Source organism: Gorilla gorilla, chromosome 1 (genome assembly GCF_029281585.2).
Source record: "Gorilla gorilla gorilla isolate KB3781 chromosome 1, NHGRI_mGorGor1-v2.1_pri, whole genome shotgun sequence".
Classification (NCBI taxonomy): Eukaryota; Metazoa; Chordata; class Mammalia; order Primates; family Hominidae; genus Gorilla; species Gorilla gorilla.
The window spans coordinates 187,277,855-187,301,130 of record NC_073224.2 but is presented as its reverse complement, the minus strand read 5'-3'; the positions used below and the strand labels follow the sequence as shown (position 1 = coordinate 187,301,130).

Below are 23,276 nucleotides of genomic sequence, written 5' to 3'. Positions count from 1 at the left end.
ATCATGGGGAGGATTTCTCATGAATGGTTTAGGACCCTCCCCTTGGTGCTGTCCTCAGGAGAGTTGTGTGTGGTATCTCCCCTTGCTCACTCTCTTGCTCCTGCTCTTGCCTTCTCACCATGTGATACACTGACTCCCCCTGTGCCTTCCACCATGACTGTAAGCTTCTGAGGCCTCACCAGAAGCCAATAGGATGCACAGCACCATGCTTCCTGTACAGCCAGCAGAACCGAGAGCCAATTAAACTTTTCTTTATAAATTACCCAGTCTCAGGTATTTCTTTATAGCAATGCAAGAATGGCCTAACGCAGATATGTACCCAGAAGTGGAATGGCTGGATCAAACGGCAATTCTGTTTTTCATTTTGGGGGAGCTGCACCAGTTCACAGGGTTCTAATTTCTCTGTGTCCTTGACAACACTTACTTTGTTTTGGTGTTTAATAGTAGCCATCCTAATGGGATATGAGGCAGTATCATTGTGGTTTTAATAGACTTTATATTTTAGAGCAATTTTAGGTTTACAGCAAAATTGAGAGGGTACAGAGATTTCCCTATAGTTGTTGTCCCTACACATACATAGTCTCCACCATTTTCAACATCTCCCACCAAAGAGGTACATTTGCAGTAATTGATGAACCTACACTGACACATCATTATCACTCAAAGTCCACAGTTTACATTAGGGTTCACTCTTGGTGTTGTACATTTTAGGGGGTTGGACATATGTACAATGACAGGTAGTTATCATTATAGTATCATACAGAGTAGTTTCGCTGCCCTAAAAATCTTCTGTGCTCCAATTATTCCTCCCTCCCCTCCCCCACCCACTGCTTTTTACTGTCTCCATAGTTTTGCCTTTTCCAGAATACATCCCAGTGTCGTATAGTTGGCATCATTTAATATGAAGCCTTTTCAGACTGGCTTCATTTAGTAGCATTCATTTAAGTTCCTCTGTGACTTTTTATAGCTTGATAACTCATAATTTGTCATAGCTTGATTTAAGCACTGAATAATGTCTACATGCACCACAATTTATTTACCCATTTACCTACTGAAAGACATTTTGGGTTGAGTTTTGGCAATTATAAATAAAGCTGCTATAAACATCCATGTGCTGGTTTTTGTGTGGACATGTTTTCAGTTCCTTCAGGTAAATACTAAAGAGCAAGATTGCTGGATCACATGGTAAGAGCTTGCCTAGTTTTTATAAGAAATTGCTTAACTGTCTTCCAAAGTGGCTGTGCCATCTTGCCTTCCCACCAGCAAGGAATAAGAGTTCTGGTTGCTCCAACTTTCCCAGCATTTCATGCTGTCAGTGCTTTGGATTTTGGCCATTCTAATAGTTGTATAGTGGTCTGTTGTTCTAACTTGCATTTTCCTGATGACATGTTATATGGAACATCTTTTCATATGCTTATTTGCCACCTGTCTATCTTCTTTGCTGAGATATGTTAAGGGTTTTGGCCTGTTTTTAATCAGGTTGTTTTCTTACTGTTGAATTTTAAGAGTTCATTGTGGTTTTTGATTTACATTTCCCTAATTAGTGATGTTGAACATATTTTCATGTTTTTTGACCTACAGTTTTGTGTGTGTGTGTGTGTGTGTGTGTGTTTTTGAGACAGAGTCTCACTCTGTTACCTGGCTGGAGTGCAATGGCGTGGTCTTGGCTCACTGCAACCTCCGCCTCCTGGGTTCAAGCGATTCTCCTGCCTCAGCCTCCCGAGTAGCTGGGACAACAGGTGCCCACCACCACACCCAGATAATTTTTGTATTTTTAGTAGATACGAGGTTTCACTATGTTGGCCAGGCTGTTCTCGAAATCCTGACCTCGTGATCCACCTGCCTTGGCCTCCCAAAGTGCTGGGATTGCAAGCGTGAGCCACTGCACCTGGCCTAGTTTTGTTTTTGTTTTTGAGACAGAGTCTTGCTGTGTTGCCCAGGCTGGAGTGCAGTGGCACAGTCTCAGTTTACTGCAACCTCTGCCTCCCAGGTTCAAGCGATTCTCCTGCCTCAGCCTCCTCAGTAGCTGGGATTACAGGCATGCATCACCACGCCCAGCTAATTTTTATATTTTTAGTAGAGAAAGGGGTTTCGTCATGTTGGCCAGGCTGATCTCGAACTCCTGACCTCAAGTGATCCACCTGCCTTGGCCTCCCAAAACGCTAGGATTACAGGCATGAGCCACCACGCCTGGCCTGACCTAGTTTAAGCACACCAAAAGCTACTTTACATTTTAAAAAAGTGAATTTGATGTCTTTTGAAATCTCCTCTGTGCACTTGGGGAAGTCCCTGTCCTCTATCAACTTGAGAGGCTGGCTGCTGTGCTCACAAGCCTTCATTTACACAGCAAGCCTTCCTTTCAGGACGGCTGCAAAACGGAAGCCTAAAACAGTAGATGGTGACACAGAATGGTATTGTTACCAGCAGGGAAAGGGCAAGCTCGCCCCCTGGTGACAAGCTGGGGAGACAACAGAAAAAGCAAATTTTTTTTTTTTTTTTTGAGACGGAGTCTCACTCTGTCGCCCAGGCTGGAGCTGGAGTGCAGTGGCGCGATCTCAGCTCACTGCAAGCTCCGCCTCCCAGGTTCAAGCAATTCTCCTGCCTCAGCCTCCCCAGTAGCTGGGACTACAGGCGCCTGCCACCACGCCCGGCTAATTTTTTGTATTTTTTAGTAGAGACGGGGTTTCCCTGTGTTAGCCAGGATGGTCTCGATCTCCTGATCTCGTGATCCGCCCGCCTTGGCCACCCAAAGTGCTGGGGTTACAGGCGTGAGCCACCGTGCCCAGCCACAAATGTTCTTAAAAGGCACAACCACCACAAAGAACATACTCTCTACAGTACCTGGAATCTGGAAAGAACACTAACACAAACCGTAGGTCACTCAAAATTGTTCATTCACAGGGACAGTTAAGGCTCAGTTCCAGGGGACAAATGTGTCACAAAGTCCTTGTTTACAAACTCCTAGCTGAAGCTGCCTTGGGAAGAATCTGCTCCCTCAGCATGATGGGCAGTGCCAGGCGACTACACTGGAGGTGCTAATTTTTAACTGCCAATGTCTTTTCTAGACGATGGCAGGCTGATGTTTCATCTTCTTCAGCAACCCTGAAGCATAACAGCCTTTAAGCTGTATGTTGCACGTCCCTCTTGATCTCTGTGAATTTACTGAAAGATATGACTCTAAAGGCAAAATGAAGCCCACACCAATGATTATGTAAGTCAGAGGGTGGTAGCTGTGACTATTTAACTGTTCTTAGTTCTTTAAGACCTCAATTACGTAAACCGAGATACGTTCTGATTTTCAAGCCATCCTAACCAAAATAATAATGATGAAAATGATGATAGCTGATTCCTTTAGGCCCCGGGGCTGCTAATTTTTCAAACTTCCTGCTATCCTCCCTTCCCTACCACCAATCTCCAGGGCTGTCTAGTTTGCTCCTATTTTTCACAGAGTTGCCAGAGTTTGAAAACTAAGACCCCCATAAACATGGCTATCTTCACAGAACATCCAGATGAAGGAATATTGACTGTAATAAACATTGTACAGAACACCCAGGTAAAGGAATATTGACTGAAATAAACATCGTAGGCTATACTGCAGTAGCTGGGGCAATGGATCCATGTAAATGGAGCTACAAATTCAAGTCCCAAGTTTTTTTGCTCCAGCAGGTTGACCTTCAAGGGCTGCATCAGTCTTCAGAAACAGGAGCTGCCAGCCTCAAGCAGTTTGTTGCCTGGGAGGGAGGGTGGACAACATTACCCAAATGTTAAGGGTTGCACACCTTTCTGCTGTTCTTTGTGTAGCTGCTGGGCTCGATTTTTTAGCACCTCGGCCTTGGCCTCATCCTTATCAACACCATCTCCCAGCTTGTACATGCGACTGGCATTGGCACAGGCCCAGATATGACCCAGGTCACAGGCTTTCATGGAGTATTTACATGCCAGGTCCATGTCCTTGGGAAAGCCTGGGGCACCCTGCAGGAACATGGCACTGAGGTTGAAGCAACTGGAAGTATAGCCACCATCACAGGCCCTTGTGTAGTAGTCCCTGGCCTTTCCCAGGTCAGGCTGGCCATCCTCATTAACCTGTCCATCATGTGCCAGGAGGCCAACGTTGTGACATGCTGCTATTGACTTCTTCCCAGGCTTCTCACACGCCATCAAAAAGCACCTGGCGGCAGCTTTCAGGTCCTGGGTCAGACCACCTGAGAGGAAGGAAAGTAGGAAAAAATAAACCCAAGCCAGGGCACAACCTAAATGTCTCAGGCCAAAGTCAGCGAATAATTTTTTTTTTTTTTTTTTGGAGAAAGTGTCTTGCTCTGTTACCCAGGCTGGAGTGCACTGGCATGATCACGGCTCACTGCAGCCTCAACCTCTGGCTAAAGCAATCTTCCCATCTCAGCCTCCCCAAGTAGCTGGGACTACAAGCACACACCAACCACTATGCCTGGCTAATTTTTAAATTTTTTTGTAGAGACAGGATCTCACTATGTTGCCTAGGCTAGTCTTAAACTCTGGGACTCAAGCGATCCTCCCACCTTGGCCTTCCAAAGTGCTGGAATTACAGGCGTGAGCCACCACACCTGGCCAACAACAATTCCTGAATAAAGTTTAAGGCTGAGCACAGTGGCTCACACCTGTAATCCTAGCACTTTGTGCAGGATGATTGCTTGAGGCCAGGAATTCGAGATCAACCTGGGCGACAGAGCAAGACTTTACCTCAAAAAGAAAAAAAAAATGTCCATACTATGAGCTCAGGCAGCATGAAAGGTAGCCTGGCATAGTGCACAGACCTCCTAGCTTTCTCAGCCGTAGAATCTTTTATTCAAATGATACCTTATGAGGAAACTCAAACAGGTAAAGGAGGTGAAAATTGGGAATGATAATAATATCTACCTCATGGCGTTACAGTGAGAACATGGCATATGACAAGCACTTAATTGTTTATTAATTTAAACATACAGTGGGCCCTCCATATCCATGGGTTCAACCAACCACACATCAAAAATATTAGGGAAAAAATAACAACACAATTAAAAAATACAAAATATATAAAATAGAACAATTATTTACTCAGTATTTACATTGTATTAGATAGTCTAAGTCAAGATTGTCCAACCCATGGGCCTGGGATGGCTTTGAAAACGGCTTAACACAAATTCATAAACTTTCTTAAAACATTATGAAATCATTATTATTTATTTATTTTTTTTTTTATTTTTGAGATGGAGTCTTGCTCTGTCGCCCAGGCTGGAGTGCAGTGGCGTGATCTTGGCTCACTGCAACCTCCGCCTCCAGGGTTCAAGCGATTCTCCTGCCTCAGCCTCCTAAAATGCTGGGATTACAGGTGCATGCCACCACGCCGGGCTAATTTTTGTGTTTTCAGTAGAGACGGGGTTTCACCATGTTGGTCAGGCTAGTCTTGAACTCCTGACCTCGTGATCCGCCTGCCTCAGCCTCCCAAAATGCTGGGATTACAGGCATGAGCCACCTCACCTGGCCTATGAGATTTTTTTTGTGATTTTTTTTTTAAGCTCATCAGCTATCGTTACTGTATTTTATATATGGCCCAAGACAATTCTTCTTCCAATGTGGCCCAGGGAAGCAAAAAGATTGAACACCCCTGTTCTAAGTAATTGATTTAAAATACACAGGAGGCCAGGCGCGCTGACTCACGCCTGTAATCCCAGCACTTTGGGAGGCCGAGGTGGGCGGATCACCTGAGATCAGGAGGCTCAAGACCAGCCTGGCCAACATGGTAAAACCCCATCTCTACAAAAATACAAAAATTAGGCTGGGCGCGGTGGCTTACGCCTGTAATCCCAGGACTTTGGGAGGCCGAGGCGGGTGGATCACGAGGTCAGGAGTTCGAGACCAGCCTGGCCAACATGGTGAAACCCCGTCTCTATTAACAATACAAAAAAATGAGCTGGGTATGGTGGCAGGGGCCTGTAATGCCAGCTACTCGGGAAGCTGAGGCAGAATAGCATGAACCCCAGAAGTGGAGCTTGCAGTGAGCGGAGATCGTGCCATTGCACTCCAGCCTAGATGACAGAGCATAACTCTGTCTCAAAAAAAAAAAAAAAAGAAAAAAAAAAAGATGATTTTAAGTGTGAAAAGAGCATGGAGGAAAAGTATAGTGCAAGGCAGGCAAGCGGGGAACAGATCATGCAGGGTCACATTAAGGACCCCTGAATTTAATCTTAAAAACAATGGGAAATCACTAACAAATAATTTTAAGTAGAAGTGGTGGCAGGGCTCACTTTTTTTAGTTGTTTGTGTGTGTGCAAAACTTCAAATCTCCATGTACCATTACTCAATCTCAAAAAATATAAACATTTTAACATTATTCTTTTAAGTAACCATTCCAAATCCACCTAGAAATAACCATCATTATCATTAAGTGGACACCATTCCAGTCATCTTTGTAGCATGTGTTCAGATTAAATGCTGGCTAGTTGAATGGATACTAGATAGAAGCGTTTGGAAAAATTGGATCACAGATACTATTTGTAAGTAAAAAATTTAACTTTGATTTTACTTGAATTTATCAGAAGAAAATCAAACTGAAGTGAAACTAAGTAAACTGCTGACCTACAAATTAATATTTCTAGCCCATAGTGACATTTCCTAAATAAGCCACTAGGGCTATCAAGAGTTTAGAAAAAAATATTAAAAGGTTAGAATCATTTTTATTTGCATTTATTTATATTTATTTATTTATTTATTTAGAGACAGAGTCTTGCTCTGTGGCCGAGGCTGGAGTGCAGTGAAGCAATCTCGGCTCACTGCAGGCTCCACCTCCCGGGCTCAAGTGAGCCACTGCACCTGGCCTAAAATTTAGTTTAAAAAATTACAGTGGGGCCGGGCACGGTGGCTCACACCTGTAATCCCAGCATTTTGGGAGGCCGAGGCGGGTGGATCGTTTGAGGTTAGTTCAAGACCAGCCTGGCTAACATGGCGAAACCCCATCTCTACTAAAAATACAAAAATTAGCTGGGTGGTAGTGGCACACGCCCCTGTAATCCCAGCTACTCGGAAGGTTGAGGCAGGAGAATCACTTGAGCCAGGGGCTTGTGGTGAGCCGAGATCATGCCACTGCACACCAGCCTGGGCGACAGAGTGGGACCCTGTCTCGGGACCCTGTCTCAAAAAAAAAAAGACATCCTTGGCCAGGTGCAGTGGCTCACACCTTACCCTAGCACTTTGAGAGGCCAAGGTACAAGGATTGCTTGAGGCCAGGAGTTTGAGACCAGCCTGGCAACATAGTGAGATCCTGTCTCTATAAAAAATAAAAAATTAGCTAAGCATGGGGGCACGTGCCTATAGTTCCAGCCACTGGCGAGGCTGAGGCAGGAGGATTGCTTGAGCCCAGGAGCTCAAGGCTGCAGTGAGTTATGATTTTATCACTGCACTCCAGTCTGAGAAACAGAACAAGATCCTGTCAAAAAAAAAAAAAAGCTGCCTGTCAAAGGTCCTATTAGTTATTTGTGTGTGTGTGTGTGTTTTTGTGTGTGAGACAGAGTCTTGCTCTGTTGCCCAGGCTGGAGTGCAGTGGCGCGATCTCAGCTCACTGCAACCTCTGCCTCCAGGGTTCAAGTGATTCTCCTGCCTCAGCCTCCTGAGTAGCTGGGATTACAGGTGTGTGCCACCACGCCCAGCTAATTTTTTTTTGTATTTTTAGTAGAGACGGGGTTTCACCATGTTGGTCAGGCTGGTCTTGAACTCCTGACCTCATGATCCACCCGCCTTGGCCTCCCAAAGTGCTGGGATTACAGGCGTGAGCCACTGCGCCTGGCCTGTGGTGGTTTTAAATATGTCCATAAGTTCTTTAATATTCCTTCCTCTTCAAGAAGTGGAATTTAAGTCCTTCCCCTTAGTGTAGGCTACATCTAATAAATATGTGATAGAAATGAAAAGTGTGTGACTTCCAAAGATAGGTCATAGAAGACACTGTGGATTCTATCTTGTTGTCTCCTTTAAATTACTCACTCTGGGGGAACCCAGACGCCATGTCATGAGGACACTCAAGCAGCCCATGGAGAGAACCATGTCATGACGATCTGAGCTCTCCCAATAACAGCTGGTAAGGAACTAGAGGCCTCTGCTACCAGCCGTCAGAGTGAGTCATCTTAGAATTGGAAACTCCAACTTCAGTCAAGCCTTCCAATGTCTACAGCCCTGGCTCCCTGGCCAATGTCTTGACTATAACCTCATGAGATACCCTGAGGTACTCCCACTAAACCACTCCCAAATTCTTGACCCACAGAAACTATTGAGGTGATTTGTTATTTAGCCATAGATAATGTAAACACTATGCCAGTGATAACTACAATTAGAGTACAAGGAGAAAAGACAGAAGGAAGACAATAATTACTGACCCCTTACTCTGTGCCAAGCACATGCTGATGCCTTTTCCTATACTGTCCTATTTAATCCTCATGACCCTACAAAGCAAGTACTATTTCCCTCCAATTTACAGGTGATGTAACTGAGGCACAGAGTCGAAGTGATTGGCTCAAGGTCCCACTACTTGCAAATAGCATTCCCTAAGGTTTACCTAACTTGAAAGGCTGTGTTCTTCCCCCCATCACTCTGCTGAACTCCTACCTCTCCATCTTCCTGCAATGCACTTTCCCAATGCCTGTGAGACCCTTCTGCAAGAGCTTATCATGGGGCTCAGGTGTGAGGCCAGCACTGCTATCAATGACAAGGACCCAAAAGGCAGGCCCTCCTTACCTTTTCCAGTCACATAGTAGGCCCCCAGTTTGTAGCAGCTATCACTGTGCTGGTTCTCTTCACAGTTAAACTTCAACACCTTGGCAGCCTCATCAAAATTCTTCCGGATCCCTTCCAAATAGTCCACCAGCCGATAGCAACCTGCGAGAAGAGGGCAAGGGCTGTTCTTCATGTCTGGGGCTGCTGCTCGCAGTGGGGACTTGGGGGTAGGGGGTGCCCAGGTGTGGCAGGCCAGGCTATGTCTTTTAAGACAGCCCCTGTCCTCCTGATGTGTGGCAAGTTGACCTTACCACAAAGAATGTAGGTGGTGTTTAGCCATTCCTACAAATGGCATTGTCTCCCCACAGCCATGGACTGAGCAACGTATGGCTTGGGGAGACCTCAGCCCCTGCATTGGCTCCACCACTCACCAGCCCTTCTGCTCCCTGTCAGCCATGCCCAAGTATCCACTGACTTCCATGATTGAAACTTTGCTAGTTTTGGAATCTCTCATGAAGTTAAATGGTAAAAACAGTGAAAACCTAAAAGGCTCATAGGCTAGTCTTTGTAGCAGCAAGAAAAGGGTGCTGGGCCAGGCTCGGTAGCTCATGCCTGTAATCCCAGCACTTGGGGAGGCTGAGGCAGGAGGATCACTTGAGGTCTGGAGTTCGAGACCAGCCTGGACAGGGTAAAACCCTGTCTCTACTAAAAATGCAAAAAAATTAGCCAGGAGTGGAAAAATATAAAAAAATTAGCCAGGTGTGGTGGCGCACACCTGTAATCCCAGCTACCTGGGAGGCTAAGGCAGGAGAATCGCTTGAACCCAGGGGGCGGAGGTTGCAGCGAGCCGAGATCACGCCACTGCACTCCAGCCTGGGTGACAGAACGAGACTCTGTCTTAAAAAAAAAAAAAAAAAGAAAGAAAAAGAAAAGGGTGCTGTAATGACTATAGCTTACTCCTCAGCCAGGGTAGGAACATGAAAGCCAAAGAGAAAGAGTAGAGGCGGCAGCTTCTATGGAAATAGGCTCCACTTCCTTGGCAGTCTCCCAGTCCCAGTAAACCTCTTTCCTTAATCTCTCTCCCCTCTTCTTCACCCCCAGTGACAACATATATCTCTCATTCATTTTCGTTCAACAAATATTTGAGCATCTCTATGCATCTATGTACCAGACATGGTTCTAGATGCTGAGAATATACTCATTTGCCCTCCTAAAATTTACATTCATGGGGAGGAAATACAATAAGTAAATAAATGAACAAAATTTATTCAAACAGTAATAAATGTTATGATTATAACAACTCAGAAACAGGAAGTGAAATACTGCATGTCCTCACTTATAAGTGGGAGCTAAATACTGTGTACACATGGACATAGGGAGTGTGGAATAATAGACACTGGAGATTGGGAAGGGTGGGAGGATGGTGAGGGATAAAAAATTACCTAACGGGTACAAGTGCATTATTTGGGTGATGGTTGGTTACATTAAAAGCCCAGACTTCCCCAGCAATTTGGGAGGCCGAGGCAGGCAGATCACCTGAGGTCGGGAGTTCTAGACCAGCCTGACCAACATTGAGAAACCTCGTCTCTACTAAAAATACAAAAATATTAGCCGGGCACGGTGGCGCACGCCTATAATCCCAGCTACTCGGGAGGCTGAGGCAGAGAATCACTTCAACTCGGGAGGCGGAGACTGCGGTGAGCCGAGATGGCGCCATTGCGCTCCAGCCTGGGCAACAAGAGCAAAACTCCATCTCAAAAAAAAAAAAAAAAAAAAAAAAAAAAGCCCAGACTTCACAATCAGGCAATATATCCATGTAAGAAAACTGCACTTGTACCCCTTAAATTTATACAAATAAATAAATAAATGCTATGACTGAAATAAAACAGGACAACTGTTTGCTGTCAACTTTGGGTGAATGGCTAACAAAGACTGAGCCACTGGGGAGGGGCTCACCAAGGACTGTGACCTCAATAACAAGAAAGCACTAGCTATTTAAAGACAATGAAATGGGAGTGGGGCAGGGATTTGGAAAAAATTTAAAAATAAAAAATAAAAAATGAAATTAAAAGACAATAAAATGGGCAGGGGCACAAAGTCCTGGCACAAGGAACAGTAAATACAAAGACCTGAAAGAGAGAATAAGTTTGGCATGAATAAGGTACAACATAGCTGAACCAAGGAGGAGGGTCAGGAAATGAAGAAGGAAGGTAGGGACCAGACCACAGGCCTTGTGAAACAGGATGGAGTTATGATTTTTTCCAACTGAAACAGTAAACCACTGGAGGGTTTTAAGAAAATAAGTAATATGATTCAGGCCAGGTGTGGTGGCTCATGCCTGGAATCCCAGCACTTTGGGAGGCCAAGGCGGGTAGATCACTCGAGGTCAGGAGTTCGAGACCAGCCTGGCTAACATGGTGAAATCCCGTCTCTACTAAAAATACAAAAATTAGCCAGGCTTGGTGGCGCACGCTTGTAATTCCAGCTACTTGGGAGGCTGAGGCTGGAGAATCACTTGAACCCGGGAGGCAGAGGTTGCAGTGAGCTGATATCGTGCCACTGTACTCAAGCCTGGGCAACAGAGCAAGACTCAGTCTCAGGAAAAAAAAAAAAAAAAAAAAGCCAGGTGTGGTGGCACACGCCTGTAATCCCAGCTACCTGGGAGGCTGGGGCAGGAGAAGTACTTGAACCTGGGAGGCAAAGGTTGCAGTGAGCTGAGATTGCACCACTGCACTCCAGCCTGGGCAACAGAGTAATACCCTGTCTCAGAAAACAAACAACCAAAAAGCCACCAAAACCAAACAAACAACCCCACCCCCCAACAAAAATGTTACTCTGGTATATATGTTCATATATGCCTGAGTATGGAGGAATTTAAGTATGTGAGGGTATATAATTGGGCATTGATAACAAATAGGTTATTTTAAAATCTAATATTTAACATAACAAAATTGAAATTAAAATATCAGTTTATCTGCGAGTAGAAATGGATTTTAAGGGAGTAAAGTGCAAAGAGAGGGACAGGTTAGAAGGCGACTTCAGTTATCCAGGTAAGAAAGTGTGACATGCAAGGAACTACTACACCAGTCGCTACGGTAACTATAGCCTCTTCTCAGGTCTCGTAAAGTGCTGCAGCCAGTCCTTTTGATATATCCACCCTTCCCAATTCTAAGAACTTGCTTCTCAGACATGTTTTGCTCTCCATTGCCTACAGAGCAAAGTCTATATTCCTTACCCTGGCATTCAAGCCCTGACATACTGTGGGCCAGATTCCCGCTTCAAACGTACTACATCCTGACTTCAACCTTCCAAAAGATAGCACTTTGTTCTCCCACCCTCTCCTCCATTTAATCAACACTTGCCCAGCCCTCCAGACCTCCCCTCAAAGTCTTCCCTAACCACCCTGTTCCTTAGTGACCCCAATTCCTCTAAGTTCTTTCTATACTTAGGACATGGACCAGCTCTCAAAGAACAACCCCAGGTTCTTCTTTTTTTTTTTTTTGAGACTTTGTTTCACTCTTGTTGCCCAGGCTGGAGTGTGATGGCGCGATCTCAGCTCACTGCAACCTCCACCTCCCAGGTTCAAGCCATTCTCCTGTCTCAGCCTCCCGAGTAGCTGGGATTACAGGCGCATGCCACCACGTCCGGCTAATTTTTGTATTTTTAGTAGAGACAGTTTAATCATATTGGTCAGGCTGGTCTTGAACTCCTGTCCTCAGGTGATCTGCCCACCTCAGCCTCCCAAAGTGCTGGGATTACAGGCGTGAGCCACTGTGCCCGGCCCAACCCCAGGTTCTTTTTAAGCCATCATACTGCAGAGCAACTCTGTGTCATGACTATGTTATGATATGTATATGGTTGTGTTATGGTCTATGTTACGGATTAGCCTCAAGGAATAGCTATGTCATTTCTGCAAACTAAACTGACTAAACTGCAAGCTATTAGAAGGTAGGGCCAGTGTCACTTTTTTTCTTTTCTTTTTTTTTTTAGTAGCGACAGGGTTTCATCATGTTGCCCAGGCTGGTCTTGAACTCCTGGCCTCAAGTGATCCTCCCGCCTCACCTCAGCCTCCCAAAGAGCTGGGATTACAGGCTTGTGCCACTACACCAGTCCTTTATTTGAAAGAAAAAAAAAAAAAAGGCTGGGCACAGTGGCTCACACCTGTAATCCCAGCACTTTGGGAGGCCAAAGCAGATGGATTGCTTGAGGTCAGAAGTTCGAGACCAGCCTGGCCAACATGGTAAAACCCTGTCTCTACAAAAATACAAAAATTAGCCGGGCGTGGTGGTGGGTGCCTGTAATCCCAGCTACTTGGGAGGCTGAGGCAGGAGAATTGCTTTAACCCAGGAGGCAGAGGTTGCAGTGAGCTGAGATCGAGCCACTGTACTCCAGCCTGGGTGACAGAGTGAGACTCAGTCTCAAAAAAACAAAAAAATTAAAAAGTAGGCAGTGCGCAGTGGTTCATGCCTGTAATCAAAGGCAGGAGGATCACTTGAGCCCAGGAGTTGCGACCAGCCTGGACAACGTAGTGAGATACTATCTCAAAAAAGAAAGAAAATACAAAAAATAAAAATAAAGCAAGAAGAAGAAAACCACCCAAAGGTATTAGCTGCTCTGGGTGGACCCCTCTGGTCACCACCATCCACCTATACTCTTAAGTCAATTCAATGTTCACACAACACACGGGACACATTTGTGATTCAGGGCGTCTTCGCCAGCTGTTACCTATGGTAAGAACTGCATGGTTCACTCCCTTACCTTCTTCAAGGCTTTATTCAATTGCCACTTTCTCAGTGATCTTCCCTGATCACTCAATTTAAAACTGCCCTCCTGCCCTCCTGATACCCTTCACCCAGTCTTTTTTCCACGGCACTTACTACTTTCTTTTTATTTTATTTATTTTTTTTGAGACGGAGTCTCACTCTGTCGCCCAGGCTGGAGTACAGTGGCGCGATCTCTGCTCACTGCAAGCTCCGCCTCCCGGGTTCACGCCACTCTCCTGCCTCAGCCTCCCGAGTAGCTGGGAATATAGGCGCCTGCCACCACGCCCGGCCAATTTTTTGTATTTTTAGTAGAGACAGGGTTTCACCGCGTTAGCCAGGATGGTTTCGATCTCCTGACCTCGTGATCCACCCGCCTCAGCCTCCCAAAGTGCTGGGATTATAGGCGTGAGCCACGGCTCCCGGCCGGTACTTACTACTTTCGAACACGATTTCATGAATTACCTGAGGCTTATTGCCCGACTCCCCGCACTAGCTTGGAAGCTCCACGAGGGCAGGGAGTTTCATCTGTTCACCGATGGATCCCCAGTCCCTAACCCAAAAGCCCCAGCACGTCTCTTCCTACCCGCCCCGGCCTCCTGGCTCGGTCTTCCCGGGACACATCGCCCTTCCCAACACACGCGGTCACCGCGATCCACAGACCCCGTCCCCCGCCCGCCACGTGATTCCTTCTCCAGCCTCTCAGAGGTCGCAGACAAGACCTCTCCGGGCACGTCCCTCCCCGACGGGTCGCCGGGCTGCGCTGGAGCCGCTCACCGTCCGGGTCCTTCTCGTGGTAGCAGTGGTAGTTGCACTCCACCTCCATGTTCTCCAAAAAGGACTTGACCTGCTCCTCATCCTGGAAGTCCACCAAGCCGGCCATGGTTCGCGCTGGCCCAAAGACGGTCACGTGAGCCGGCGGAGGGGGCGGGGCGGGGCGTGAGGCTGACGCCAGCCGCGGCGCTCTCCCGGGATCCCGGGGCGAGCCAAGCGAGCCTGCGCTTCCCAGCAGCCATCGCGCCGTTGAGGGCGCTGGCAGCCACGCTTCCAGGGCTAACCGCCTTCCTGAAACTGGGGGCGGTCTCTTTGCAGCACCTTATCTATGCTCGCTTTGTAGCCTTAGTGATTTTCCACCTACAGTCATTTATCTATGTATAATCCCTAAGCGCCTACTGTGTGCCTCACCAGTGCATTGTTTAGGGATATGACAGCTAGGAATATGGTCCCTGCCTTCAAAGAACTTGGAGTTCAATAGGAAGACATTCGCTTTTCCATTCAGCAAGCATTTAGAGGAGCTTCTATATGTGCCAGGTGTAGCTGGACAAAGTGCAGTGAGCAGTCTGATTCATCTCTCTTCTTCCCAGACCTGTCTTGGCCACCAACATAAATTACCTAAGCAATGAATGGCTGTGGGAGATGTTGACTGGAACACAGTAGCAGTGAAGGGTGTAGCAACGTCACTGTTATAACACCTAGTACTCAAACAGTGCTGAACTTTGTTCCAGGCTCTAAATGCTTTATATGAATTAACTCATTTAATTCTCATTATGTATCATGTCACTGTAAACACACAGTGACACTGTGGGTAGGTATTATTATTATCCCTATTCTACAGATAAGAAAACTAAAGTACAGAGAAATTAAGTAATTTGTCCAAGGTCACACAGTGAGGGAGTTGGTATGCAATAATAATTTTTTTTTTTAATAAAAGAATGAATGAGGCCGGGCGCGGTGGTTCACGCCTGTGATCCCAGCATTTTGGGAGGCCGAGGTGGGTGGATCATCTGAGGTCAAGAGTTCGAGACCAGCCTGGCCAACCTGGTGAAACTCTGTCTCTACTAACAATACAAAATTAGCAGGGGTCTCTACTAAAAATACAAAATTACAGGGAGCACACCTGTAATCCTAGCTCTTTGGGAGGCTCAGGCAGAAGAATTGCTTTAACCTGGGAGGTGGAGGTTGCAGTGAGCCTAAATTGCGCCATTGCATTCCAGCCTGGGCGACAAGAGCGAAAAAGAATGAATGAGGTAGAAAAGGAACATGTCAAGGAGATGGGGAGGAGGAGAGGAAATTTACCTACATTTTGCTTTGTTTTCCTGCTCCTGTTCCTGCTAAGAATCATCAGTTCCATAAAGCCTAGATGGAAAGTTCTCCTAAGACAGCCACTTCCTATTCATCTTTTTTTTTTTTTTTTTTTTTTTTTTGAGACGGAGTTTCGTTCTTGTTGCCCAGGCTGAAGTGCAATAGCGCGGTCTCAGCTTACTGCAACCTCCGCCTCCCATGTTCAAGCGATTCTCTTGCCTCAGCCTCCCGAGTAGCTGGGCTTACAGGTGCCCACCACCGGCTAATTTTTTTTATATTTTTAGTAGAGACAGGGTTTCACTATATTGGCCAGGCTGGTCTTGAACTCCTGACCTCAGGTGGTCCACTGGCCTCGGCCTCCCAAAGTGCTGGGATTACAGGTGTGAGCCACCACACCCGGCTGACTTCCCATTCATCTTTGAATTCCATCCAGCCCTACTTTTGAATTCTCAATGGAGCTAAATCCATGGCTTCCCATCGCCTATAACAATGCCTTCCAAATGGCTCCATTATTAAGCTATCCCCAATGGCAGCAAAGAATGGACTATTTCCAACCACTTCTTTATTGGAAGGCAGCCAATAATGTCTGAAATCCCAGTTTTATTTTTTAAATTCATAGGATTTTACATTCAATTCCCCATAATACATCTTTCATAGGATAACAGAAGATTGCCTTTTCTCCCCCAAGCCTTTGAGTAAAATTGACATTCCAGGCAATATACCACATTTACCTGTGGTTTCTTATACCCTGATCACCTTAGGGGACTCCTCAGTACACATGGCCCAGGATGGGAATCCTTGAACTTTGGTTTGAGGTCATCTTCTTTAGGATGGCCTTCAAGACCCTGTGCAATCTGATTCTAGCCTTATATTCTGCCTCTCTTCCCCCACATCCCACCAACCTTCTGTTCTCTGAATAGATCCCAAGTTTGTGTCCCTGTTTACCTCTGCTCTTGATGCCTGGACCACCCTTTTTGACACAAATCGGAAATACTCTCCTATGTAAAGTCTTCCCAGACACAACAACTACACACATTCAAATTAGATTTAGATGCTCCCATTTTGGTGTTCCACACCACTTGGTTTATTCTGGTATAGTGTAGTAGGAAAGAAAGAACTGGCTTTGGAGTGGGGACAGATCTTAGTTCAGAATCCATGTTCCATGTTTATTAAATTGTAACCTTAAACCAACCATGTTTGTGAGTCTGAATCCTCTCCTGTAAATGCAGATCCATTTGTAATGGCTGTCAGAAGGACTACAAGTTCATGTATGCAATGTGCTTGGCAGAGCGCCCGGCTCAAAGTCATTCCTGTTCCAGGAATGTTTCTTGTCATGCCAATAATGGCATGAAAGTCTGTGTTCCCCACCAGACTGTGACCTCTGTGTCCTGTATGCTGGTCACAGGGCCAAGAATAGAATAGGGCTCGATGATAGAATAGAGCAGGGTGATGTCGATTACCAAAATCTGGGAATGTTTCCCTTTATTTTCTGAGTTGAACTGCATTGAAATGAGATCACCTGAGCGGTAGAGGGCACAAGAGAGTTAGTTGGTGATGAGAGGCTGAACCAAGTAAGAGGTCACTTTTTTTTGTTTTGCTCTTTCATCCAGGCTAGAGTGCAGTGGCGCGATTTTGGCTCACCACAACCTCTGCCTTACGGTTTCAAGCAATTCTCCTGCCTCAGCCTCCCGAATAGCTGGGATTACAGGCGCCCACCACAATGCCCGCCTAATTTTTGTATTTTTAGTAGAGATGGGGTTTCACCATATCAGCCAGGCTGGTCTCGAACTCCTGACCTCGTGATCCGTTTGAACTTACTGTTGCCTCTGCCCTAGAGTGCTTTTCCCCTGTATTTTTTTTTTTTTTTTTTTTTTTGGCTTGCCTTCTTAAGTTCTCTGCTTCAATTTGACATCGTCCATGTGGTCTTAGCTCATTCTTGTTATAATCACAGTGTCTTGATTGTGCCCAGCAATATTCGGTGCCCAAGTATTGTTGACTGAATTAAGAAGAGGGATTATCATTCCAAATAATTTGGTTTCCATTAATGGAACTTAGAATATCACTGACTCTTGGTCTTTTGACCCAGGTTTTTCTTAAAGCTATAAGAAACATTAAATGAAGGTCTAATTGACATACAGGAAACTGCACATAATTTTAAAGTAACAATTATGAGTTTCTACATATGTATACACCTGTAAACCATTATCACAATCAAGATAATGAGCATATTCATCACCTCAAAGTTTCCTCATGTGCCTTTGTACTTCATTCCCTCCCCAGCAACCATTAATCTGCTTTCTGTCACTGAAGATGGGTTGCATTTTGTAGGATATTATCTAAATAGAATGATACAGTAAGTACTGTTTCTTTTTGTATAGTTTCTTCGATTCGGCATAATTATTTTGAGATTCATCCATGTTACCACCTGTATTAATAGTTCATTCTTTTTGTTAGTGAATGACATTTCATGATGTAGATATATCACAATTTGTTTATCCATTTGGGTTTCCAGTTTTTGGCTTACAAATAAATCTGCTGTGAATATTTGTGTACGTGTCTTTGTATGGGCATTCATTTCCATTTTGGGGGTTCATACCTAGGAGTGGAATGGCTAGATCATATGGTAGGTATATATCTAACTTTAAGAAACGCCCAAACTGTTTTCTAAAGTGATTCTACCATTACATTCTTACCAGCAGTGTTTGACAGTTCTAGTTGCCCTACATCCTCACCATCATTTGATGTGTGGTCAGTCTTTTAAAATTTTAGCCATTATAGTGAATATAACAGTATCTTATTGTAGGTTTAGTTTGTATTTTTTTGAGTGACCAATAATGTTGGCATCTTTTCATGTGCTTATCTGCCATCTGTGTATCTTTGATGACATGTTTGTTAAAATCTTTCGCCCCCTTTTTATTGGATTGTTTTTTATTATTGCATTCTAAGAGTTCTTTATATATTCAAGTCCGTTATCAGAAGTTTTGCATATATTTTCTCCCAGTTTGGCCTGCCTTTTTTGTTTTTATAACAGTGTCTTTCAAAACCAAAAGTTTTTCATTTTAATGGTGTGTCTAGTTTATTGATTTTTTTCCTCTTGTTAATAGTTTGTGCTTTTTCTTTCGTATTCAAGAAGTCTTTGCCAAAGCCAAAGTCACTAAGATTTTATCCTATATTTTCTTGTAGAAATTTTATGGTTTAAATCTTATATTTAGAAAGCCTATGATCCATTTCAGATTAATTTTTGTATGAGGTATGAGATAATAGTTCAGGTTCACTTTATTGCATGTGGGTTTATAATTACTCCAGCACCATTTGTTAGAAAGATTATCCATTCTCGGCCTCCCAACGCGTTGGGATGACAGGCGTGAGCCACCGCTCCAGGCCTCGGGATAGGTCTTAATACCTCCTTTTTATAAAGGAGGTCCAGATAAGTAAAGTGATTTCCACCAGGTCACACAGCCCGCTAAACCTCTCCCAAAGGGTTACACGTTGGTAAAGGAGCCGCCCCGTGAGAGAGACCGGACCAATCACGTTTGCTGTGAGGTCACTTTGGAGGCCTGAGATTGGTGCTCGTGTCTAAACGGACCCGATCTTTCTGAGTGGCTGGTGCAGCTCAGGGAGGTTCCAGGTGGCTTGCCCGGGGGCTGCCCAGCTCGCCGTCCTCTGCAGATCCCCTCGGGACTCAGCATTGTGTGGGTTAGCCGTGGAGACGCCCTGCCCTTCCTGCTATGGCCAGTCAACCCCCTCAAGCCCGTGCCCGTAGAGCCTGCAGCCCTTCCTCACCTCATCACTCCCCATCCCCCCAAGACATGGAAAGGCCGTGACAGCTGCCAGCCCTGCACATGCTCTTGTTTCAACAGCGGCGATTGCACATCACGTAGTCCCCACGTGACCTGTCGGGCCTAGGGCAAGCGCAAAGCTTTCGGAAACCCGAATTATTGCAACCTTGACTTCCTGCCTGTCTCTGAGGCTCCCGGGCTGTGCTTTAAGCTGGACAGGCCCCTGCTTTACAGGGAAAAGGACCAAGGTCCAGAGAGGAAAGGGGCTTGTCCCAGGATACGCAGCAAGTTAGTGACAGAGTCATACTCTTCCCTCTGGGCAGGCACCTGTAGTCCCAGCTACTTGCGAGGCTGAGGCAGGAGAATTGCTTGACCCCAGGAGGCAGAGGTTGCAGTAAGCAGAGATCACACCACTGCACTCCAGCCTGGGTGACAGAGTGAGATTCTCTCTCAAAAAAAAGGGCCAGGAGGCCGGTGTGGTAGCTCACACCTATAATCCCAGCACTTTAGGAAGCTGAGGTGGGTGGATCACCTGAGGTCAGGAGTTCAAGATCAGCCTGACCAACATGGTGAAACCCTGTCTCTACCAAAAATACAAAAATTAGCTGGGCATGGTGGCAGGTGCGTGTAATCCCAGCTACGTGAGAGGCTGAGGCGGGAGAATCACTTGAACTGGTGAGGCAGAGGTTGCAGTGAGTTGAGATCGTGCCATTGCACTCCAGCCTGGGCAACAAGAATGAAACTCCATCTCAAAAAAGACAAAAAATAAAATTAAATTAAATTTTAAAAAGGCCGAGCATAGTGGCTCATGCCTGTAATCCCAGCACTTTGGGAGGCCGAGGCAGGTGGATCATGAGGTCAGGAGTTAAAGATCAGCCTGGCCAAGATGGTGAAACCCCGTCTCTACCAAAAATACAAAAAAATTTGCTGGGCGTGGTGGCATGTGCCTGTAATCCCAGCTACTTGGGAGGCTGAGGCAGAGAATCACTTGAACCCGGGAGGCAGAGGTTGCAGTGAGCCAAGATCGTGCCACTGCACTCCAGCCTGGGCAACAGAGCAAGACTCCATCTCAAAAAATAAAAAATAAAAATAAAAAAAGACATTTGCTGGAAATAAGCACTGGAATAGAGGTTTCAATACTAATTACTGTTCTGCCACTTCATAGTGTTTGTTCAGCTTTGGCTAAATCCATACCCTTTTATTCTCTTTTTAGATCCTCAGTCTTCTCATCTGTAAAATGGGACTCCCAATCTCTACCCCACCTTGATGCTGCGAAAAGACAAACCAACCTCAATACCTAAGTTTAAAGGGTGTTTTACATAACCATGAATGTGTTGTCTTGGCCAGGCGCTGTGGCTCATGCCTCTAATTTCAGCACTTTGGGAGGACAAGGTGAGAGGATCCCTTGAGCCTAGGAGTTTAAGACCAGCCTGGGTAACATAAAGAGACCCCGTCTCTACAAAAAATAAAAACATTAGCCAGGTGTGGCAGCATGTGCTTGTAGTCTCAGCTACTTGGGAGGCTGAGGCGGAAGGACTGATTGTGCCCAGGAATTTGAGACTTCATTGAGCCATGATTGTGCCACTGCACTCCAGCTGGGATGACACAGTGAGATCCTGTCTCAGAAAAAAAAAAAATTACCTCTCAAGAAGAACTGCTGAAAGCAGTGAAGGAAATAAGGTTTGTATATCTTTTTGCAAACCTTAAAACACTGTAAAAATTAGGTAGCACACTATTTCTAATGAGATAACTTTTTTGGGGGGTGGGGTGGAGTTTTGCTCTTGTTGCCCAGGCTGGAGTGCAATGGCGCGATCTTGGCACACTGCAACCTCTGCCTCCTGGGTTCAAGTGATTCTCCTGCCTCAGCCTCCTGAGTAGCCGGGATTACAGGCATGCGCCACCACACCGGCTAATTTTGTATTTTTAGTAGAGACAGGGTTTCTCTATGTTGGTCAGGCTGGTCTCAAATTCCTGACCTCAGGTGATCCACCCGCCTCGGCCTCCCAAAGTGCTGAGATTGCAGGTGTGAGCCACCGCGCCTGGCTCTAATGAGATAACTTATAGAACATTGTATGACTTACAAAGGCTGGACCTCAGACTACACTTTGAGTACCCAAGAACTAAATCCTTGCTACTAAAAGTGTGGCTTGAGGAACAGCAGCATCCATATCATTTGAGATCCTAGTAGACATGGAGAACCTTGGGACCCCCACCACACCTACTGAACCAAAATATGCATTTTAAAAACTATTATTATTTTCTTGAGATGGAGTTTTGCTCTTCTCACCTAGGCTGGAGTGCAATGGCACAATCTTGGCTTACTGCAACCTCCGCCTCCCAGGTTCAAGTGATTCTCCTGCCTCAGCCTCCTGAGTAGCTGGGATTACAGGCATGTGCCACCACGCCCAGCTAATTTTTGTATTTTTAGTAGGGACAGAGTTTCACCATGTTGGCCAGGGTGGTCTCGAACTCCTGACCTCAGGTGATCCACTTGCCTTGGGCTCCCAAAGTGCTGGGATTACAGGCATAAACCACCGCACCTGGCCTAAAATTATTATTATTTTTAGAGACTGGGGTCTCATTATGTTGCCCAGGCTGGGCTCAGGCAATCCTCCCACCTCAGCTTCCCAAATAGCTGGGACTACAGGTGTGAGCCACACTGCCCGGCCAGAATATGCATTTTACTGAGATCCCCAGGTGACACAGATACACAATAAACTTTAAGAAGCAATGCTGTAAATCACAGGATACATGCACTGGAATGATTTTGAAAATAATCTTCAACTCCCTCATTTTACAGGTGAGCTCACTGAGCCCAGGAATGAAAGGGACTTGTCTTTCTAAAAGACCTGTGTCACCCCCATTTGGAAACCAAAGGCTCCACAATGCCCACATCCTTAGCTCAGCATTCCAGGCCCTCCCATCTGGCCCCTACCGACCACTCCACTTGCTACTTCCCCACCTATACTAGACAAACCAATCCCTCTGACCCACTCCTCTTCTCTGAACTCCTCAGGCTGTTTTGTCTGTGTGGGCTGCTCTTCCCACCTCTCTCCAGTGTCAGTTCAAACTATGTTGCCCGACCGCTAGTCCTTGTCTAGGATGCCTTCCTAACCCTTACTGGTTGACAGTGGGCTGTGGTTAGCCAGCTGAGGGCTCCTCCACTTCCCGAAGCACTGTGGTCATCGCCTGTTTTACCAGACTGGGAGCACCTTAAAGATAGGAACCAAATCTGATTTCTTTATTTGCCTTCCAGGTCCCAACACAGAGTGAAGCACTTTGTAAGTGCTCCGTTTATGCTATGTGGTTAATAACTTATAACAGCCTCCAGATCTAATTTTTTTTTTCTTTTTTTTTGAGATAGAGTCTCATTCTGTCCCCCAGGCTGGAGTGCAGTGGCGTGATCTTGGCTCACTGCAACCTCCACCTCCCGGGTTCAAGCAGTTCTCTACCTCAGCCTCCTGAGTAGCTGGGATTACAGACACCCACCACCACGCCCGGCTAATTTTTTTGTATTTTTTTTAGTAGAGAGGGGGGGGTTTCACCATCTTGGCCAGGCTGGTCTTGAACTCCTGACCTCACGATCCACCTGCATCAGCCTCCCAAAGTGCTGGGATTACAGGCATGAGCCACCGCGCCCGGCCAACTTTCTGCTTTTAAGACTATGAAATCCCAAAGAGTAGGGACCTGATATTCTCTGCCTGCTCCATCTCATTCATGAGACTCACATGCCAGAGCACAACGGGCATGTGTTCACCACCTAAGCTGGCTGGCTCGGCTTCTGATTATAGCCATTCCCATAATGTGTGTGTGGACCCAGCTCACTGCAGCATGCTCATGGAAATCCAAATGAGGAAGAAGGGTTGCAACACCAAGGACAAGGAAGGGATCAGGTTTCAGGACAAATCATCTCAAGTCAAGGGTGAGATTTACTGCCTTC

The 23,276-nt window shown here is 45.8% G+C and overlaps 1 protein-coding gene across 1 annotated transcript; it reads right to left on the bottom strand.

The window, feature by feature from the left end:
- Positions 1–461: 461 nt before the first annotated feature.
- Positions 462–14,437, bottom strand: COA7 (cytochrome c oxidase assembly factor 7). Its single transcript, XM_004025806.5, has 3 exons — positions 14,253–14,437; positions 8,737–8,877; positions 462–4,202 (listed from the first exon to the last, which is right to left on the bottom strand). Exons 1-3 carry the CDS (start codon positions 14,356–14,358, stop codon positions 3,754–3,756), a joined length of 696 nt encoding a protein of 231 aa, XP_004025855.2. The 5' UTR covers positions 14,359–14,437; the 3' UTR covers positions 462–3,753.
- Between the last annotated feature and the right edge of the window lie 8,839 nt (positions 14,438–23,276).

Coding starts and splice junctions, on each gene's coding strand:
- COA7 (XM_004025806.5), bottom strand. CDS start 14,358: ATGGCCGGCTTGGTGGACTTCCAGGATGAGGAGCAGGTCAAGTCCTTT. Junction 8,878..14,252: donor CCACGAGAAGGACCCGGACG/GTGAGCGGCTCC, acceptor CTCTTCTCGCAG/GTTGCTATCGGCTGGTGGAC. Junction 4,203..8,736: donor CTACTATGTGACTGGAAAAG/GTAAGGAGGGCC, acceptor CCTTCCTCTCAG/GTGGTCTGACCCAGGACCTG.